The following is a 20,709-nucleotide window of genomic DNA, read 5'->3' as shown; positions in this document are numbered from 1 at the left end:
ATGTAACAGAATTTATAATGTAGGTACTTAATCAGTACCTACCTTCATGCTTCATAATATCGTATGAGGAAGACTAGGAAGAGTAGACCTAACTGGCTAGCTAGAATCATGGGCTAAAATATCTCGAGGCACAAAACTAAGTTATAGGTTAGTAACCTAAGATTGAAGTTCAGAATTTTGGAGGAATCTGTGTATAAAACTCCTGATCGCGCCATAGGTACCGTTGGTGTGCGTCAGTCTCTATTCATAAACCATAAAACGGTTAATTATTCAGAAGAACTCATAACACCGTGACTAACGAAGTTATGCTATGAAGATGGCGTGTAATAAGAACAACGAACTTAGTTTGGACTATTTTATTGCCAGAAACGTTTTCAAACACTAACTCAACACAGAGAAGTGCAATACCTGTACACGCTACCATAAATCTAATACTAAATGTACTTTTGAATTAAAATCTTTGAAAAATTTAAGTACCAGAAAAAGTTAGTCAAAATCTTATCGTAAAATCCCTTAGCACAGAACACAGTCATGTGTATAGTTTTGGCAATAAAAAAGAAGATTCATTTCCATAAGGTCTTAGTTGCCTTATATTCGAGGTTTGTGTGTATCACATCACATATCAATTAGAAGAAAAAAATAAGTTACAAAAACACTGGATAAGAAAATAAACACATGTCAATAGGATACCAAATAGCACAAACAATATTATGTCAATATAATATGAACTATCACCTTGTAGTTTTTGAACTTTTAATTAAATTTCAATCTTATGTTACTGTTATAAAGTGAACTTTTGTTAGGAGCTCGCCTGTGAAACAGATGAAAGCTATGAGCCCGGGATGTTGTTAGTGCATGCCAATTCGTTGTGTTGTAGAAGTCTGCTTATAGTCTTCATCTAGACTCACATAAGTTAATTCAAATAGATGTTAGGAAAATACCGAAATTCACAATATATCAATAACCAAAATTCGAAAGGAATGTTTAAATGGTAATATGCTTATGAAAAATATAATGTGCGATATTTTACTGCTAAACTTAAATTTACAACTGAATTATTTATCTAAACATTTAAATCTTAATTAGTCTAGTATCCTTGTATTACGGAAGCTGTTATATAAATCGCGTCGTTCACAGAACGGACCGTGAATGATTCCACACTGGGTGAAGTACTTTGGCAGTATTGTAACTGGTGAAATGCTTTCCGATACCAGAATGTAAATAATTCATCAATTCAATAACCCTCCTACCTGTCCGTTGAAATAGACACCAAAAGTCGAAACAGCATACAACATCTACATCCATTATGCTTAGGTCAGTTCACTGCGATGCACATTATTAAGTCACCATACATCTGACAGTAATCCAACATTAATTTACACTTTACAGGTACTTCACAGGTAATCTTAATACACATAGTATTATTTATAAAACTAGAATGTCGTCACAATAGAGCTCAACTCAATGGCAAGTTAAAACACTGTATGACACTGGTGCTATTGTTTTGGTACCATCAGTTACAAGGGATATTTTGTTAATGGATATGTGTTTGTAATCAGTCTATGGAGAGTTGAACTCTAATGGGCACCGATGCATTGCAGTAAACCGAGCGAGATGCGACACTAACATAGTTTAGGCAGCCACTTCCTCCGCATCTGCTGCAGGGGCCTCTTCCACTACTTTGGCCTTCTTCTCAGGTGTGGTCTTCTCAGCGGTGCCGTTGTCAGCGGTGGATTTCCTCTTCACGGCCGCCTCTTTTTTCTCTGAAAATAACAAGAAATTATATAAGAAATTTATCCAGTAAACATTTGTGATTCAATGAGGAAGGCACTGAAAGAACTCCTGTCTACCTGAATACCACTCATGTAAACAGCTCACTGAGCAATATGTAAATCACTGGTTCAACAGGTTGACTTAACTGTGCTCATTTACATAGCACGCATCTTGTACCTACCTACAACATTTCTGGGACACGCACGTAACTTGCTAAGTAAAAGATGGAACATTCCTCCTTATATTGACCTAGAGTTGAGAATGGCTCGAATTGGGGGAACTCTTGTGTGAAACCTAATTAATCAGTACGCCAACCATGAGTTACCCACGCAAAAACATAGTCTAATAAAATTTCCTTTCATAACCAATCGCGCGCGCTACTACACCGTCGCGTCGTACGCACACACATTTCCTTCGCAACCCATGGTTGGCGTACAATCAATCTGTCACGGTGAATTACCTGTCGCGTCTCCATTCTCGCTGGCGTCGTTGCTCTCATCGGCGTCTCCGTTCTCGGCGGGCGAGTCGGCGGGCGCGTCTCCACTGCCGTTCTCTTCCTTGCCGTTGCTCTCGGCCTCCTTGGTCTCCTTGACCGGGGCCTTCTTCACTGGAGACTCCTTCGCCGCCTCCGTAGAGGTCACCTCCTCGGGCGCGACTTCCCTGGAAAAGGTTAAGGATCGTTAGTTGAAAGGATTTCGGTTTGATACTTCTGATGTTAGTGTTGGAAGTTTGGATGGAGTCCAACCTAGGTGAGTTTATGTGGTAACTTTGATAAGTTCAAACAAAGTTTGTTGCGCCACTTATAAGTTACATAGCAACAAGTTAAGCGCGCCTTGTGCTCCATAGTACCGACCTATAGTTGATAACATGAACGAATAATAAACTTGTTGCTAGGCCGAGTGGGGGAACGCAAAAGGAAAAGTGGCGGTGCAAAAACAAGGCAGGCGGTTACGCAAGATCGCATGTGGGAAAGTTGCAACTGCAACGGCGGAAACTGAACGTAAACATCATTGCTGCATACGTTACTCGCTCCAGTACGTCGACGGTTAAAAGAGGTGAGTTAAAAATAACAAATGACGAAAGCGGCGGCAAAGCGTCCTCGGCCGACCGAGTTGCAAAAGTTGCAGGGTCGGCGAGTTCGAATGTTCAAAACGAGCGCGCGCCGCCGCCGCCGCCGGTAGGAAGCCGGTCGGTGACGCTCGCCGAGGCGCCGGCACGCCGCGCATGAGCGCCATCTTGGAAATAGCGGCTCGCGCCTTCTTCGACCGGCGCGGCGACCAGCATTTTCCAACAAAAGGGCTTCTCAAAACGGACCCGATACTAACAACGACGCCTACTGAACTACCCAGCATTTACGAAACACCGTAACGCAACGAATACAACTACAATAACATGGATACAACAAAAAAAGTTTTTCCCGCGTGTATGTAATTATGACATTTACACGATACAAATAGGCGAAAATTAGTCACATTGCTAACTGAAACACGTACATTATTTACTGATAAGTATTAAGTACAGCGAACAAGAGAAAACCACACGTATTGATAGCATTTTGTCCTCAAAATAGGAAGCCATTTTGGTCACGTTTTCGAAACCGCCAAACACAGGTAAAATAATGCAATATTGACATAAAACTACAACTTTAGGAATTAAAATGTAACTTACTTGGTGTCAACTGCAGCGTCTGCCATTTTAGTTTGGTTTTGTAGAGAAATAACTTAGAATAATTTATAATACACGTGCTTCGCACACTGAACAACACCACACTTCACAAACGCCGGCAACCAAATGAAGGAGGGGGGGGAAAAAAGCGGGCTTCGCCGCTTCGCGTCTGTATCGGTGTTGCCATGCATGCATTATTTTTCGCCTATTATTTTCTAACTTATCCCATATCTCTCACATACCTACCTTACATATTTTTATTAATTACTTACTGACTACGGCGTATTGCATAGCTTCTTGGCAAATCAAATAATAGAAAAACGTTTATACTATTTATACACGCTAAGCGACTAGCTTGGCGCCATGCGCGTATTGCGGCCGTTCACGAAGATTCTAGACTACTCTCTGATTTTTAATTGGAAAGAATTCTGACATTTTATAAGTGATGCTACTAAAAAAGTTCTTTACCGAAAAAATGAAAAATTGCGATCCATTTCTGGGCAATAATTTTTTCTTAATATTTTTATACAAAAAGATAAATCTAAATATTTACTTGCTCAAGTAAACTAATACAAAAATAACAAATATTTCAATATAATAGCTGTTCCCGCGAGCTTCGCTTCGCCTTAATAAGTTTTCCCGTGGGAATTCCGCGATAAAAAGTAACATATGTGTTAATCCAGGGTGTCAGCTAACTTCATTCCAAATTTCATTAAAATCGGTTCAGCCGTTTTGACGTGAAGAAATAACAAACATACACACATACATACATACATACATACACATATACACTTACAAACTTTCGCATTTATAATATGAAGTAGGATCACGACTCACGACCCATGTATCGAATTAATTTTAATTGCTTTATTTTATTCTTTAGCATGGCATCACTTCCTACTAAATTCAGGGATAATAAACCTTTTTAATCAATTTCAAAAAAAGATTGTCTATTCGGTAAGTACATATAATATGTTCGGTATGTATGTAAGATTATTGGAACTGCACCATATTGACATATGACAATATACGAGTATTAGGGCTAATAAACAAATATTCAAAATTTTATAAATGTTTATGTACCTATGTACGTTTATATGCTTGTTGGCATGTATGTTTGTCCACGCATATCTCCGAAACGATTGATCCGATTGTCACTATTCTTTTTGAGGGTTCCGTACCTCAAAAGGAAAAAAAAGGAACCCTTATAAGATCACACTTTGTTGTCACCACCTTTTTTCTCGGAAACGGGTAAAGATATCAAGCTGATATCTGGGCAATAATTTTTTCTTAATATTTTTATACAAAAAGATAAATCTAAATATTTACTTGCTCAAGTAAACTAATACAAAAATAACAAATATTTCAATATAATAGCTGTTCCCGCGAGCTTCGCTTCGCCTTAATAAGTTTTCCCGTGGGAATTCCGCGATAAAAAGTAACATATGTGTTAATCCAGGGTGTCAGCTAACTTCATTCCAAATTTCATTAAAATCGGTTCAGCCGTTTTGACGTGAAGAAATAACAAACATACACACATACATACATACATACATACACATATACACTTACAAACTTTCGCATTTATAATATGAAGTAGGATCACGACTCACGACCCATGTATCGAATTAATTTTAATTGCTTTATTTTATTCTTTAGCATGGCATCACTTCCTACTAAATTCAGGGATAATAAACCTTTTTAATCAATTTCAAAAAAAGATTGTCTATTCGGTAAGTACATATAATATGTTCGGTATGTATGTAAGATTATTGGAACTGCACCATATTGACATATGACAATATACGAGTATTAGGGCTAATAAACAAATATTCAAAATTTTATAAATGTTTATGTACCTATGTACGTTTATATGCTTGTTGGCATGTATGTTTGTCCACGCATATCTCCGAAACGATTGATCCGATTGTCACTATTCTTTTTGAGGGTTCCGTACCTCAAAAGGAAAAAAAAGGAACCCTTATAAGATCACACTTTGTTGTCACCACCTTTTTTCTCGGAAACGGGTAAAGATATCAAGCTGATATTTCGTATAGATGTACATAATTATGATGAAATTAAAAGGAAAACTACCTCAGGTAATTAAGTATACTTGTACGGAACACTCACTGCGCGAGTCCAACTGGCTCAGTCGGGTAAGCGCCCGCTTCTCAAGCAAGAGATGCGGGTTCGAATCTCGGCGCTGACATGTAGGTAACAATGAGTTCTTTGAATTTAAGTACAATGTATACCATCGCTCTTACGGAGAAGGAAAACATCTGTGATCATATGTGAACCCACCAACACCGCAGTGGTCTTCTCGTCGCCCATACCACAAAGTCTCAAGACGAAAGTCTTTGATCAGTGTGTCCTACCGGTTATGACCTATGGGGCTAAAACGTGGACACTTACTGTGGGACTGGTTCACAAACTGAAGGTCACTCAGCGAGCTATGGAAAGAGCTATGCTTGGAGCTATGCTTGAAAGATCGCATCCGGAACGAAGTAATCTGACAGAGAACTAAAGTCACCGACATAGCTCACCGAGTTAGTAAGCTTAAGTGGCAATGGGCTGGTCACATCTGTCGAAGAACCGATGACCGATGGGGTAAACGTGTTCTGCTGTCAGCGATGAGTCGCTGACACAATTTCACCTGTATCGCTAATTTGATACCACCACCGCACATTTTAGACTCACAGTTTGCTGTGACGACACGCAAGCCAGTCAGTGCACACAATACAATTTTAAAGAGCGACATCTCTTTTTTTTAGCTCTATTCAAATACGAACGCAACATCGCCCTGACATCGGCGCGGCTACCGTTTCAAAAATACTAGTTTAAAAATTACTAGGTAGTTGTTTTTAGATATATTTTATACGACAGCGATAATTATATAAGATAATTGAGATTATCTTTAATTGTATTTTTCACTGTTTGTAATATATTTAGGTAGGTACGGTAATTATTTCTCACCGTAGGTAAATCCCCTTTTAATTTGGAGCGCCGCACTTAATAAAATGGATACAGGGACTAAAAAAAATATATTATAGTCTCAGATGTCCAGACTCGTATTGAAAAAGTGCCCAGCCCAAAAAGGTTTGTGATCTCTGATTTGTCTAAAATTGATAACTGTCAGAATTCCGTAAGATTACTAATAACAGTGTAGAACGTTCGTTTTACTGAGCTACTCGCTTGGTGACTCGCTAAGCACTAAGCAAACCTCCTGCCTATGCGGACGTAGCCTTACGGATTCACTACCGTACCAGCACCATAAATGCCATAATCAATAAACCATCCATAAGCTGCATTCCAATCTGGGTTAACTTGTGTGGGTGTGACAGATCTATGATACTTCTAAAATTCGATCATCTGTCAGATTCATTCAAGTTACCTCAGATTTGATAGGCGTGCGACGCTGCTTAAGGATTGTTAGTTGTTAAAGTTCGGTGGTAGTAACCCCGCCCTGTCTAAACCTGACCATAACTAATTATGATTCACGTGACCTGCAGCCCTGCCATCGAAAGACAGATCACCATCTATAGATTAGCACAAATCATTCTGTCATATTATGGGCTGTGGTTATTTAGAACATAGTGAACATACCTACTTATGTAACACAACTTTAACAACAACTGTGGGTTTTTTCTGAATAAGAAATACTTAGCTGCTAAATACCTGCTTAACCCAAGTGTTCACAAAAAAAGGACACATAATCCCTATATTTTGGGAAAATTATCAAAGTTGCCAACACTGATCATTCCGCCAGTAGCGAGGGATGTTCGTGCGTCTCCGTGCATTTGAGATAGCAATATGTACGTTACCGGTGCGAAAAAGAGAGGTAGTAATTTTTCACCTGCACAGCCTTGAATTTTTGCCGGATATTTTGTTTTGCTCTAAACAATTTCCCTCTCTTTTTCCCTTTCCCCGATATGCCGATCGACGACCAACGCCGCCGCCGCTGCCGCCGACGCCGCCGGCTCCGCTAGGTAGCTGTAGTGTAGGTAATAGGGCATGCAATACCGGAACAATTTTCAATACCGGTATTGAGTTCCGGTATTACAACTCAATACCGGGATCCCGGTATTAATACCGGTATTAGACTTCCTTGTAATAAATGGCATATACTGTGTTTAAAGGTCGTATACATCAAAATAAAACAAGAAAATGCAATCATATTCTGTATTTTGTTGTAGATTTTTACGAGAAATCAGTTTTAGAGTTTAAATTTTAGAATAAACTATTTTTTTACATCCGGTGCCGGTTTACGCATGGTCAACAGTAGATTTCTAGCAGCCGAAAACTGCATTAAACGGTTGGGAACAAGTGCGCTTTCACAGTATATACACACACAAGGCTAACTAAATCTTAATCGCTTTATTTATAGCCTAAAAAAGTCCGATTCCGGTATTACTTCAATACCGGTATTAACTTTCAATACCGGTATTGAAAAAAGCGGGAATTTTGTACGGGATCCCGGTATTACGAATACCGGTATTGCGGTATTGCATGCCCTAGTAGGTAAGGTATACATGTAATGTAGGTTCCTTCCTACTCTACTCTACTCTACTCTAGTCTATCTATTAAAGCAAGAATCTAGCATAGCTACACCAAATATGTTTCAAAGTTATATATAAGTAAGTAGTACCTAACTAGTTATTATTCTGTGGTAGTACCTACCTACAGAAGGCCTAGCACGGGGCGCAAGACCCCAAGACGTGACACTTTTGCGTCGCGTTCACTCACATCACATCCCGCGCTTTGAGAGCGAGTGAAACGGAAATCTTTTGTGACGTCTTGACTACTCTTGACATGCGTGTATTGCGCCCCGTGCTGGGCTAGCTAGATTTTACTTACTATAATTATTAAGTTTAGTAAAATAAAATACCTACTATGTACGTAATCGTCACCTTAAATCGTAAACCGCCCAACTCCACGCGAGCAAATTTTACAGGAGACAAAAAAAACTGTTTATTTTGTACTTCTACTTAGGATACCCCCTAATATTTTGTTGATACTAGACTAAAAAAGTGGTTGCGCATTCAACGGCGTTATGAAAAATTAGTTATTTTTATCGCTTTATACATAAAATGGACTTACGATCTTTTCCCAATCTCTATGTGAATACTATTATTGGAGATACGTGTTTTTCCTGGAAATACGAGTTTTTCGGACTTCGATTTTGCATAATATTGTTCTCTTTGATGGACTTACGCTATTAAAATATAGATAAATCTCCCAACCTTTTCCTATTTCTTCAAATTTAGAGTATTATTGATGTACTTAATAAAATGATTATATAATCAGCAGTCATCGTTATAAGCAGTAGAAAACATAAATCAGTACTAGGAGGCCATGGTCCCGGCGTTGCCGTTGAATCCCTGGTGGTAAGCACGCTGTTTCCCAGAGACTAGGAACATCATCACGTTTTATTTAATGGTGAAAAATAAAGAGTATTCTATTCTATTCTATCATCTGACGAGCAAGGAGTGACGGATCTAGAGTTGGAACGGAGCGCAAAAGACTGTTCCTAGCCCCGATGGAATACCAGACCGCGTGTGAGTGCTGGCGCTCAAAGCGAATTTGTACAGAAAGTTTATCTGTCTGTTGAACAGCAGCCAGAGTGCCAGTGAGGTGTCCACTGACTGAAACGAGGCCACGTTAAAGCTCCTGAAGAAAGAAAGCAGTCCTGCAGATTCTTTTTCTATGTACAGAGTACAGACCCATCTGCCTGCTATAAGAGGCTGACAAGCTTTTTAAATTAGTGACACCCCTGGATGAACGGTCATTACCTTTCGGATTGTCAGTTTGGCTTACGAAATGTACAATCGATAGTGGATACAATACGTATTAGTAGAAGTACTTCTATGTTCGTTCACTGTCAGAGCAGGATGTGAACCGCGGGGATAGTTGCGCTGGGTGTTAGATTAGACCAAGGATTAGACATGGTGTACCCGTTCAACTCTATCCCTTGAGGAACCTTCAGGGCCTCTCTTGAATACCATCGGCCGATCCTACCTCCAGCAAATAGTCAGAGGTCCAACTGGTACAATAATTACCCGATAAGAGAGGGTTAATGTTCGCAGAAGGAGGTCAGTTGTGGAGTTCCACAGGGGTCGGTCTTGGACACCTCTGCAATGTAACTTGGCATACAATACTATCCTGCAAATGAAGCTCGCAAATGGCGTTAGCACAATTCATTCTGCTGATCTCCATCTTCAATGTGTGTCACATTGAAGATGGCTGAGAGAGCGTCCATCGAGGATGATTTATCAAAGACGATAGTGGCATGATCCACCGCCTAGGCCTTAAAACAGCGCCCCTCCTGATATCCTACAAACTCCTAATGTGCAGGGAGCCAACAGATCTATCGGTGCGGGTTGGTGAGGTTCATATTGCTATAGAACGGCACATGTGCTACCTCAGCCTAGTCGTAGATATTTGCTGGTCATTCAAGGAGCATTGCAAGATGTTAGTTCCCCAGAATCAAAGAGTAGCTGGTGCTCTACACGCCATGCAGTGCACGGGCTACTTTCAAATCTGAGGGCCCTCGCAAATGAGTCCATCGCATCTATACGGGTGCCGTGCAATCTACTGTCCTTCAAGGAGCACCTATCTTGTCAAGTCGAAGAGAATGACTGTGATGAGATCGGTTAGAGGAGCCATGGATTCGTCAGCAACAGGTTGCAGCAGCCGTCCTGCCTTGTTTGCAAAAAACCTATATTAGTATGTAGTAAAGTGCTGATTCCAACCAAAATATACAAAATATTTTGTTTGTGATATACGCGTAACTTTTAATTTAAGAGCATAATATTGCTAAAAAAAATAGCAAAATTTAACTATAAATTGATCAATAAGAATGTTAAGTTCTATAATTTATTTATGTAGTAATAAAAACAAAGCCAAACACATAGTTTTATTGCAAAAATGTACGTTCACTCCCGCCTACATCGTTCGTTGTATGGGAGTAGGAGGAGTTACGAGGTTTTATTGTTTAAAAATCACGACTTAGAGTTAGGAGGAAAACGAAAACTAAATTTTCTCAGAATTCAAATTTTTTATCGATTTACGAGTAATACGAGTAGATGCGCCTTGAAAAAACGCTTCTATTGATACCAAAAAGTCATTTTCGCCAAAAAGTGGAGTTAGGCGGTTTACGATTTAAGGTGACGTAATTTACTTTTAAGAAAGTACGTAAGTACCTAGGTACCTACCTAATGGGGACTACCGTTTTTTTGCTCACCAGTTGGCGCCACTGTCGACTAAGGTTGAGGTACCATAGCTGTCAAACTTATCAAAGGCGACTTCATCAAATTGGCGCGAAATAAAGTTTTAAAATCTTGAATCTTATAAGCTTATTCATTATAAAATAACTATCATCATATCGAGTTACTATCCCGCAATGTTGTGCAGATGCGTTATGTTCGGAAAGAAAAGGAGGACATATGTTACCAAGTGATAAAACTGTTCTAAAAAAGGGCTTGTGAAATAATTATTATCCGTCTATCCGTGTTTGTGAAAATCATTATAACTAATTTCAGAAAGAACATAATGTAAATAAGGATTAGGCATTTAATAAATACAATAAAAATAAAAGAGTTACACACTGATTTAACTTTTATTTATCCTTTTCGTTTAAACACACTGCTATACAAAAAATATAACACATTAGTAATCCACACAATGAATGCTGGTTGAGTTGTTAGTTGAAACTAAATAATGGTAGTATAGTATACTAAGTATTCTATTATTTGTGAGGGTGTCAGTACCTGCACCTAGCTCACTCGAATGGAGCCTTTGTGCATATCGCCTTAAGGTCTAAACTCCACTCCTAAGCTTGGACCATTTCCTACCACGCTGGTCCTCTGCAGGTTTGTGGGTTCGAAAATCTAGATATGCAGGTTTTATCACGATGTTTTCATTCACCGTAAGAGCGACGGTATGTACGTACACTGTGCATAAATTCCAAAGTAGTTACTCATTGTTGACAATATCTAGATCTGGAGTTTCATTTTTAGTGTTCACACTGCTATACAAAGTTTCTGAAGGCCACTCAACAGTACTGAATCATTTTGTTGTATGATGCTGTCCTCTACGTTTCCAACCAAGTTACTGTTACGGTCATAGTCTTGGTGTCTGTAAAAAGAAAAAACATAGCTGTTACCTAAGCAAACAAGCATACATTTCGTAACAAATAAGTTTGTAAACAGTAAACAAACTAACCTCTGAATTAGCTGCTCTTTGAGACCGCTTATTTATGCGCCTCTTTTCCTTAATTCAGCTTTCAAAGCATGCGCAACTGCACATTCATCGATAAATAATCCATATTTGCGATAATTTCGCGAAGAGATCACTTTTCAACAGGGAAATGAACGAAAATATAATTTATCACGAAGCCCGCCAAACAAATTATATGAAAAGTAAAATGTCACTTAACCTCAGTCAACACCAGCGCCCCTAGCGGCAAATTCACACGCGTTAGCCCCCATTAGAACATTTTGAACTCAGGACAATCCCGTAAGCTTGCTTCTTGCTTGCATCATGGTAGCATCATTGATCATTGCATCCATACTATCCATAGATAGGTACTATAGGTAGACCTAGAGCACCTACCTCTCTGAAGGTAGAAAAATGAAACTTTTTACTGTCGGTAGGTTACCTAGCCTAGGTACCTACTTACTCACTGGGAGTAGATTACCTACATTTTCTTGAATTACCAAATTTCAATAGAGGTACCTTTTGACTATCTAATACAGTACTTATAAATATAAAGTAGGTACTGTCGTGCAACAGTGGGGCTGCTGCTTCTCATTCCCAAACTTGGAAATAACCGTTTAGAAACACAAAAATTATGTGGTATTTAAAATCGATACCTATCTTAAATAAGTAAAAAAAACTTGTACCTCTAGTTACCTAGATCCCAGTAGAATTAAAACATTGTTTTAGAACTTTTAGATTTACAGCAGTGGCCGATATTTTTGCCAATTTCTGAACGAAAAGAGGCAAAAATATCGATTGAAATTAATTAGTTACGCAATCTGCCGCGGTGGCAGCACATTACACAAACAGTTACCACCGCGCAGCATCTACTGCGCAATACAGTGCTGCCCCCGCGGCAGTGTTGTGAAACTGTGCCATAATGTTGCCAACGTGAAATAAAAGCTTCTAAGTGGTAGTATTTAGGATGCAATGGTATGCTGTGGGTTATTCCTAAAAGATTAGTGGGTAAGTACTTTCTATAGTTAAATAAATAAAAGGATGTTTGATCAAAATAAATAAAAGGTGGATGATTTGAATTATTTATTTATACTTTTATTGCACAATATACAGAAGTAAATATGTACAATGAGGTGGACTTAATGCTGTGTTTGACCTTTATGATAATTATTATTGTGTTCATTATCATTACAATCACATTACATACGTAAGTACCTACAACTCTACACTATTTTTTAATAGTTCTCTGCTACGGAATGAATGGATGAGTTTTGATGAAATTCGATATTATGCAGAAAGCTAACACTCAAGATTAACATAAACAGATTAGTTCGAGAAATCTTTTGGAAAAACCTAGAAAATCTAAAACAATAACTTTTTTTAAATTTATTGTTTTTTTTTAATAGGTTGCTGAATAAAAAATATACCTGTATTAACTGAATTTTTGCTCATGATTTTATGCTGCATTTTTGTTAGTATTAATAACAAAGATTCTAGTCACACACGGCGACAACTAGGTACCTAGCATTACAATAAACGTAATTAATGGATATTTCCACGAGAATAGGAAAGTCAAGATGGGTGATTGGGTGGTGGTGGACTTCTAATAAATGATTAAATAAATTATTTACCGGCTATAAACTATCACTGAGAAACATAGGAACTCTTTTATTATTTACGTGCCATCTGAAATCACGTTATTTTTCAGTGTCCTAAAACGATAAAACCTAATAAGGTATAGTGAAACTCGCGGGCTGGTAAATAGCCTCATAAAATGTAACTCTGTGTATTTTATGATAAATAAAATAATAAATTATAATAAATCATGTACTTTTTAAGGATACCCATCACCAGCAGAAAGCTGTGTGCGTGATTATATGATTAAGTATATCCGTAAATATACATATATTTGATAATTTTTTCATATGTATGAGTATTTAAAAAAACAGTTGTATAGTTGCTTCCATACATTATTTTGTTGTATGATCTAGAAAACTATACTACTCCTAGTCTGAAATGGACTAAACCTATAGTTTATGTGTTTATTCGTTTTATATTTTTAATAAAGTGAGATGAGAAGTATGTATTTATAAAAAATAAATCAATATAGTAGTAATAATGTTAAAATGGTAGAATAAAATAGTATTTGATGGCAACACTGGTAGAAATCAGCGCCACCCGTGAGCAAATCGCCCTATTCGTTCATCCGTTCGCTCGCTCGGTCTCGCTCTGTCGCTGTGTCGATTGAGCCCGGTTGTGGAGGCCATTTTCTTTTTGTGAATGTGACGAAATTTTTATTGGAATTTTTGTACTCAAAATTGTGTCAATGTGTGCCTGCATCGAGTGTCGTTTGTGACGCGTAATCGTGCATTATAGAATTGAGAATGTATGTGTTTCAAATTGGATTGTGTTGTTGACCTAGCCCGTTTGTTAGACGGTCGTACAGCAGGCATCGATTAGTGCAATAAGGCGGCCCCCAATAACGGCGACTAGACTCTGAACTCGTCGTGGTTTGAGCCATGGGAAACAATGCTGCCACCGCCAACAAAAAGGTGGACGCCGCCGAAAGCGTCAAGGAATTCCTCGATCAGGCCAAGGAGGACTTCGAGGAGAAATGGAAGAAGAATCCTACCAACACCGCCGGACTGAATGACTTCGAACGAATAAAAACCCTCGGCACCGGATCGTTCGGGAGAGTCATGATAGTCCAACATAAACCTACAAAAGAGTATTATGCCATGAAAATACTGGACAAACAAAAAGTAGTCAAACTGAAGCAGGTAGAGCACACACTGAACGAGAAACGGATCTTACAAGCGATAAACTTTCCCTTCCTGGTGAGTCTGAGATTCCACTTCAAAGACAACTCCAACTTGTACATGGTGCTGGAGTACGTCCCGGGCGGTGAGATGTTCTCGCACCTGCGCAAGGTCGGCCGCTTCTCGGAGCCTCACTCGCGGTTCTACGCGGCGCAGATAGTGCTGGCCTTCGAGTACCTGCACTACCTCGACCTCATCTACCGGGACCTCAAGCCCGAGAACCTGCTCATCGACTCGCAGGGCTACCTCAAGGTGACGGACTTCGGCTTCGCGAAGCGCGTCAAGGGCCGCACGTGGACCCTGTGTGGGACCCCCGAGTACCTCGCGCCTGAAATCATCCTCTCGAAAGGCTACAACAAGGCCGTGGACTGGTGGGCGCTGGGCGTCCTCGTCTACGAGATGGCCGCCGGCTATCCCCCCTTCTTTGCCGACCAACCGATTCAAATATACGAGAAAATCGTCTCGGGTAAAGTCCGATTCCCCTCACATTTTGGCTCAGATCTGAAAGATCTCCTCCGCAACTTGCTACAAGTCGATTTAACAAAACGTTACGGCAACCTGAAGGCGGGTGTGAACGACATTAAAGGGCACAAATGGTTTGCGAGCACCGACTGGATAGCCGTCTTCCAGAAGAAGATTGAAGCTCCGTTCATCCCGCGCTGCAAGGGGCCCGGAGACACCAGCAACTTCGATGACTACGAGGAAGAAGCACTACGCATTTCGTCGACTGAAAAGTGCGCGAAGGAATTTGCCGAGTTCTGAGCTCTCAGGCGGTGCCTGCCTGCGGACACTCCCGTGAGTAGGTGTTGTGTGTTAGTGGTCCTTCCGTTCCATCGTTGGTATGGGAGGGAAAAGAGTGTGTATTGGTGCCGGCCACCTTGTGTGACTATGGACGCAGCGGCGCTCGCAAGTCGGCCCCGCAGGTGCATCACATATGGAGTGTAGGTGAATTGATAGTAGAACTAATTTCCGAAATTTCGGTGGCGTTCATTTGCTTAGTGCCCTTGAGTCGTTGGTAGTTGGTACAGCATAGAGCAGTTAGAGGAAGTTCAAGAGACTCCTGTACTGGTGAAGAGGGTATCCTCTTGACATAAATGTTACTACTGATGTATGTACCCGGTAAAATCTCCAAACTCATGTTGGTAATGAATTATTTTTAGTTCATACAATAGAGGACAGTTCTCGCCATTATATTGTGTGGTTAATGATCAATCATAAACATTCAAACTGTTCCAAAGTTTGAATATTTTTTTAATTTTTTAAGGAGTTAATTTTTTAGGGTGTCAATTGATCAAATTTTCTTAATTCTTATGGTAATTTTTTCACAATCATAACTAGCTATTATCCACATCACTATCTACAAGTTCAACAACATTATTATGATAATTTAATCGCTAATTATTATACAATGTATCGTTTTTAACATTTTCTCAGTATCTTTACTCTAAATAGAATGCTACGTTCATTCACGCAGCATGATTTTTATTAATTGACATTTCGTTATTGATTTTTACGTTAAATTGTTATAAAGGTTGATATTTTATTTTATAACTTACACACTACATAAAATTATTAAAGAGATTAATTTATTGTATCAGTAGTGTTCAATTGTGCAATTTGACCTATGTGTTTGTGATCTGATGAGAGGATTTATTTGGATTTAAGTGTAATTTGTATAGTTCCTTATTTTGTAGTTTTATGTGTTTGTTGTATAATCGGTACACGGAGAGCACCCGCAGCAAGTCGTCATTTGTCGAGCTTCACGAGGGACTTATTGCTAGCATCAGTTTTTTAAAGCAATAAATTATTCTAAATTAACCCTAGAAACAATTTGCTCTTCAAATGTAAATAGAGTCTCTGTTTGTGTCATTTGACGACCTTCGCATGAATGGAAGTGCTTAGGCTTTTTGCACAATTCTACCATGGAGTCCTATTTGTTTACATTTGAGGAGTCTCTAATCTTCTTAAATGCCGACAGGGCATTATATCTTGTCAGAGGCTGATGTTATCAATAAGTGTAAACTATATTGAAAGAGCTGTTTCAATAAATACAACGGCTCTGATTCCCAGCAGTGCCGAGCTGAGCTGATGATACAGTCATTCTGACGAGCTCACGGTGTTTATTATAAAGTTTGTTAGCTATTAGATGTAGGACTTTGATCCAGGCTGTACAAATAAACTAGTTATTTGTAGTTTACATTTTACATTGTGAAAACATTTGTGCGCAACTGTGGTAATAGTCTTAGGTATATTTTAAATGGTTACTTAATACTAACCACTGTGCACATTTATCATTTCATTTCTGTGTAACCCTGAAGCTAATTCTATTGCATGAATGTCAGTGTCTGTATTAGATAAACTAAACAATTTACATTGCTATTAATTCAAGGGAATCATATCAGATATTATATTTAAAAAAATAAATTTAATATAAATTGCCTGCCAGTGTCATTAATGGTAAATTCTTGACTTTATGATAATGAAGCTATAAAGAGTTTAAAGTATAGTACAATAATGGTAATTGAACTTGTAAATTATCCTTATGATGAAGTAGAAGCGGGCTACCTGTTAGTAACAATGTTAAACGGTGAAATGTCTTACAGATTTGTAAGAAACAATGAAGGCATAAATAAAGGAACGGAGGACAACAAAGATAGAGTCTCTTTTGTAATGTAATGGTGCCATATTGTGTCTTACACACATATTATTCGAAACTTGTGCGTCAAAGAAACAACTATTCGTCAAACCCTTTCTCCAGATTTCTTGTTTCACTTTCAATGCCATAATTTTCCTAAGCTTGATTTAAGGTGTACCAGGGTTTCAAGATTTAAATCAATTTGTAATATTTGTGGGTATAAAACGTACATTATTTTATTGATTTTGAGACACAGTTTGCTTATATTTGGGACTAATGATTCATGAGTAGCTAGTCAATTTATTATATTAGTATAATTTTCCTATATTCGACGTATTGGGCTGCGGACTTTTAGTTAGTAGTTTTAATTTAAGTAGGCTAGGTATAAGTGGAAACTTTGAATGTATAAACAGCTTATTAAGTTGTAAGAAGCGAGGGATTTATAGCGTATTCGCTTACTCTTAGAGGAGATATTTATTTCCCAGGACACTTTCAGTCTATTGTTTTGTTTCATGTCTATCTAATGTTTTTCTTCGTGGGAAGAAAACGGAATCATGATGTTCTTGTTTAAAACAGTAATTTACTCGAGACTGCAGAAGACATTCACCGTTTAGACATTGTTTAACAAGTATTTTCAAGGTATACATAGTTCTAGTAGGTCTTAAATAACACCAAAAATATTCTCCTTTGAGCAAATGTAGATTCAGAACAATATTATTTAAATTCAATATAAAATGTAGACAATTCTGACGTGTACTTTTGTTACTTACTATTATTTATAATTTTGGAGTGATTGTGTCCCAAGTAATTAAGAGATTTGGTATCAGCTTCGATCCGACGACGAATCACGAGTCGATCCTTCATTCCACTAGCTTCACAACTTGCTCATCACACGCATGTGGAAGCTCTAATGTGAACATTTTAAAACCATTTTGGATATTATATAATTATTGTGTGACAGTATGTGTATTTGCGAGCAGTCGTTTTTTATATCTGTGCATATTAATGTTAAAATGTTCACGTCTAGATCTAATTAATATTGAGTGCCTATAGCATTGAAGTTCAAGTGTAAAAAGTCAGTTAATTTCAGTAATTATTTGTCACCATGTATTGATCTTCCATAAAATTACGATGAAATTAAAATATCGATGTAACAGTACGAATCGTTTTTGATTGTTATCTCTTTAGTTTTAGATGGGTCGTAAACGCGTAACAGGCGAGAGTGGTAACGAGACGTTGGCAGAAGAAGAAACAAAGCTTGTGTCTGCGATAAATTTGGCTTGATGTACATGAATGATTGTACGAAGCATCTGCCGCCGCGCGGCACGTGGGACGCCCGTGGCCCGTTAATATGCAACTTCCTAATAAAAACTGAACGCCTGTTCCACCTCGCGCCCGCTCTTTATCATTGTCAAACATTACAGACAAAAGAGCACCACAAATATGCGTGGTTGCTATCAGACGAGTCTTTCTAAAGATATGCCATATAGGTACCTACCTACATACTATATAAAATATTTATGCACAAGTACAACCATCCATCGTCAGGGTGGCAATTAGGACATGTTTGTGATTATAATGGTTTCTGTTGTACGAAACTTTATCTACATAATGCTTGGAGTGTAGCCAGATGTATTTGCCATTCAAAGTTTTTTTAGAATTTGCTTGTTTCCAGTCATGTCCGATTGTTTTATAAATTGAAAAGTTGATCGCGATATAAACGTTTGCGAAGTCTAGACTAGAACATCTGTTCCATAATATATTTTATTTTGTTTTTAGAAGTACATATGTTAGCTACGTTGTTATTTTCGGTATAAGTACTTAGTTTTTTTTAAATAATGAAAATATTATTCAAGCAGACGTCATCTTTAGTTTACTGTTCGTATTAGATAGGTACTTACTTACCTAATTAATGATGGACAGCGGACATGAAAAGCAAAATCTGAAAACGAAATTTAAACCTTAGTAATTTAAGTACTTATAGTATTTTACTTGTTTAGTTTTACCTCTACGTATTTACCATATTCTAGATAACGGTATGTTAGGTAAGTGTAGGTACTTAAGTATGTCGTATCAAGAAAACTGGTAGGCAGGAGTACTACGGTACCAAGACAAATTAAAAGGAGTCACGGTTTTAATTAACTTTCCTATAAGGAAGCCTTATCAAACACTTGGAAATTTCGTTTCAAACATTAACAACGATACCTAAGTACATGATAACAACACCCATACATACACACATACATATACATATAATATACGCTGATATAATTTTAAATGTAACCAAGTCGACCTTTAAAAGTGAATGGTTCTTGTTGACCGGCAATAAAAGCTAAATTTGTTTGTCGCTATCGGCCGGTCAAGCCGAGTCGGTTTTCAACAGCTCCATCATCTTCTGGCTTCGTCGAGTCAAAATGAACTATATGTCATGTAATTAAGGCAGGGTTTAGCTTAAGTTTTATTGAGTTAGTCTTAACAGATAGGCCTTGGCGTAGATGTTGCGAGGCTTGAGAAAGCAATCAACGATGCATGTTGTATACTTTTGCAACACAACACACATAACCTCACGCGTATAACTTCAAGGGTGATACTGGCAACACTGGCAAGCAGCATAGACGACCAAATTTGGTTATGTGTTGTGTATGTACCTACTATATAACTTGGCCTCCTCAAGTTATCACAGTAAGGTGTTTTATACCTATTTAAATGCTAGTGTAACCATAATTGTTACAGTTACCGCTGTATTCTACTTAAAAACCGTCATTCAACAATGTTTTCTCTCTAATCTAAACGGACTATAGACATTGACCTATAAAAAATCAATTCATATCAGACAGGATAAGTAATTAAGTAGTCAGACAATGATATCCCGGTAAAAGATGGTAGTTTTTTTTAAATTTTATATTGGTATCCCTAAATTGTTACTGAAGAAAGAGGACTAAATTAGTATAAATTGTGTTTGGTAGAAAATAAGTCATTTTGGAGCGTGCCAAATGAAAAAAAGGATGAACTCTAATTTAAAATAATTTGGAATGTTGTAGGTACGTTGGCCGTGAAATCATAATGTAAATCGGTGGCCTTTCTGAGAAAAACTAACATCTGGCTTCATTTAGTAGTTAGGTACACACCTGTGCTATTATTAATTAACATTTTATAGTGACATACATTTTATAGTTATTTTACAGTTTGCAAATACTACTACGCGTACTTCAACTTATACTCTATCCATTATATTTTTGGTTTTTAGACATTCGAAATCCCATACATATTTGACGACTGCAAAGGAAAACCAACTTTACTTACCAGACAGGCAGACATAAGGAAACGTCAAAAATACAATAACATAGTGGAAGAAAGCTGCTGTATAGGTCAGAGTTTTCTTATGTTCGATTTTTATCCGCAGATTTTTTGTTTCTGTCACTTTCTAACACGTATAGATAGATGACAAACGTGACAGCTGCAGCATCAAAAGATAAAAATTACTATCGTATCGATAAAGGAGCGGCTGTTGAATTAACCAGATCCTTTATCGAGATCAGCCAATAAGTTTTATAATCATGATTATCATGATCACCATGGTAAATAACTCTAAGATTAAAAAAA

At 38.0% G+C, this 20,709-nt stretch overlaps 2 protein-coding genes across 2 annotated transcripts; one reads left to right on the top strand and one right to left on the bottom strand.

The window, feature by feature from the left end:
* Positions 1–341: 341 nt before the first annotated feature.
* On the bottom strand, positions 342–3,594 carry LOC119692521. Its single transcript, XM_038113391.2, has 3 exons — positions 3,442–3,594; positions 2,234–2,433; positions 342–1,763 (listed from the first exon to the last, which is right to left on the bottom strand). Exons 1-3 carry the CDS (start codon positions 3,465–3,467, stop codon positions 1,633–1,635), a joined length of 357 nt encoding a protein of 118 aa, XP_037969319.1. The 5' UTR covers positions 3,468–3,594; the 3' UTR covers positions 342–1,632.
* Positions 3,595–13,841: 10,247 nt separating this feature from the next.
* Positions 13,842–17,679, top strand: LOC105384754 (cAMP-dependent protein kinase catalytic subunit 1). Its single transcript, XM_038113267.2, has one exon. The coding sequence runs from the start codon at positions 14,172–14,174 to the stop codon at positions 15,231–15,233; it is 1,062 nt and encodes a 353-aa protein (XP_037969195.1). The 5' UTR covers positions 13,842–14,171; the 3' UTR covers positions 15,234–17,679.
* Positions 17,680–20,709: the final 3,030 nt, after the last annotated feature.

Source organism: Plutella xylostella, chromosome 23 (assembly GCF_932276165.1).
Source record: "Plutella xylostella chromosome 23, ilPluXylo3.1, whole genome shotgun sequence".
NCBI classification, from domain to species: Eukaryota; Metazoa; Arthropoda; class Insecta; order Lepidoptera; family Plutellidae; genus Plutella; species Plutella xylostella.
The sequence above is the reverse complement of the archived record's forward strand: the minus strand, read 5'-3'. Positions and strand labels throughout refer to the sequence as shown.

Excerpts from the sequence above, each read along its gene's own strand:
- LOC119692521 (XM_038113391.2), bottom strand. The coding sequence starts at position 3,467 with ATGGCAGACGCTGCAGTTGACACCAA. Across the intron at positions 2,434-3,441 it reads GACGCTGCAGTTGACACCAA|GGAAGTCGCGCCCGAGGAGG; the intron begins GTAAGTTACATT and ends AACCTTTTCCAG. Across the intron at positions 1,764-2,233 it reads CGAGAATGGAGACGCGACAG|AGAAAAAAGAGGCGGCCGTG; the intron begins GTAATTCACCGT and ends TGTTATTTTCAG.
- LOC105384754 (XM_038113267.2), top strand. The coding sequence starts at position 14,172 with ATGGGAAACAATGCTGCCACCGCCAACAAAAAGGTGGACGCCGCCGAA.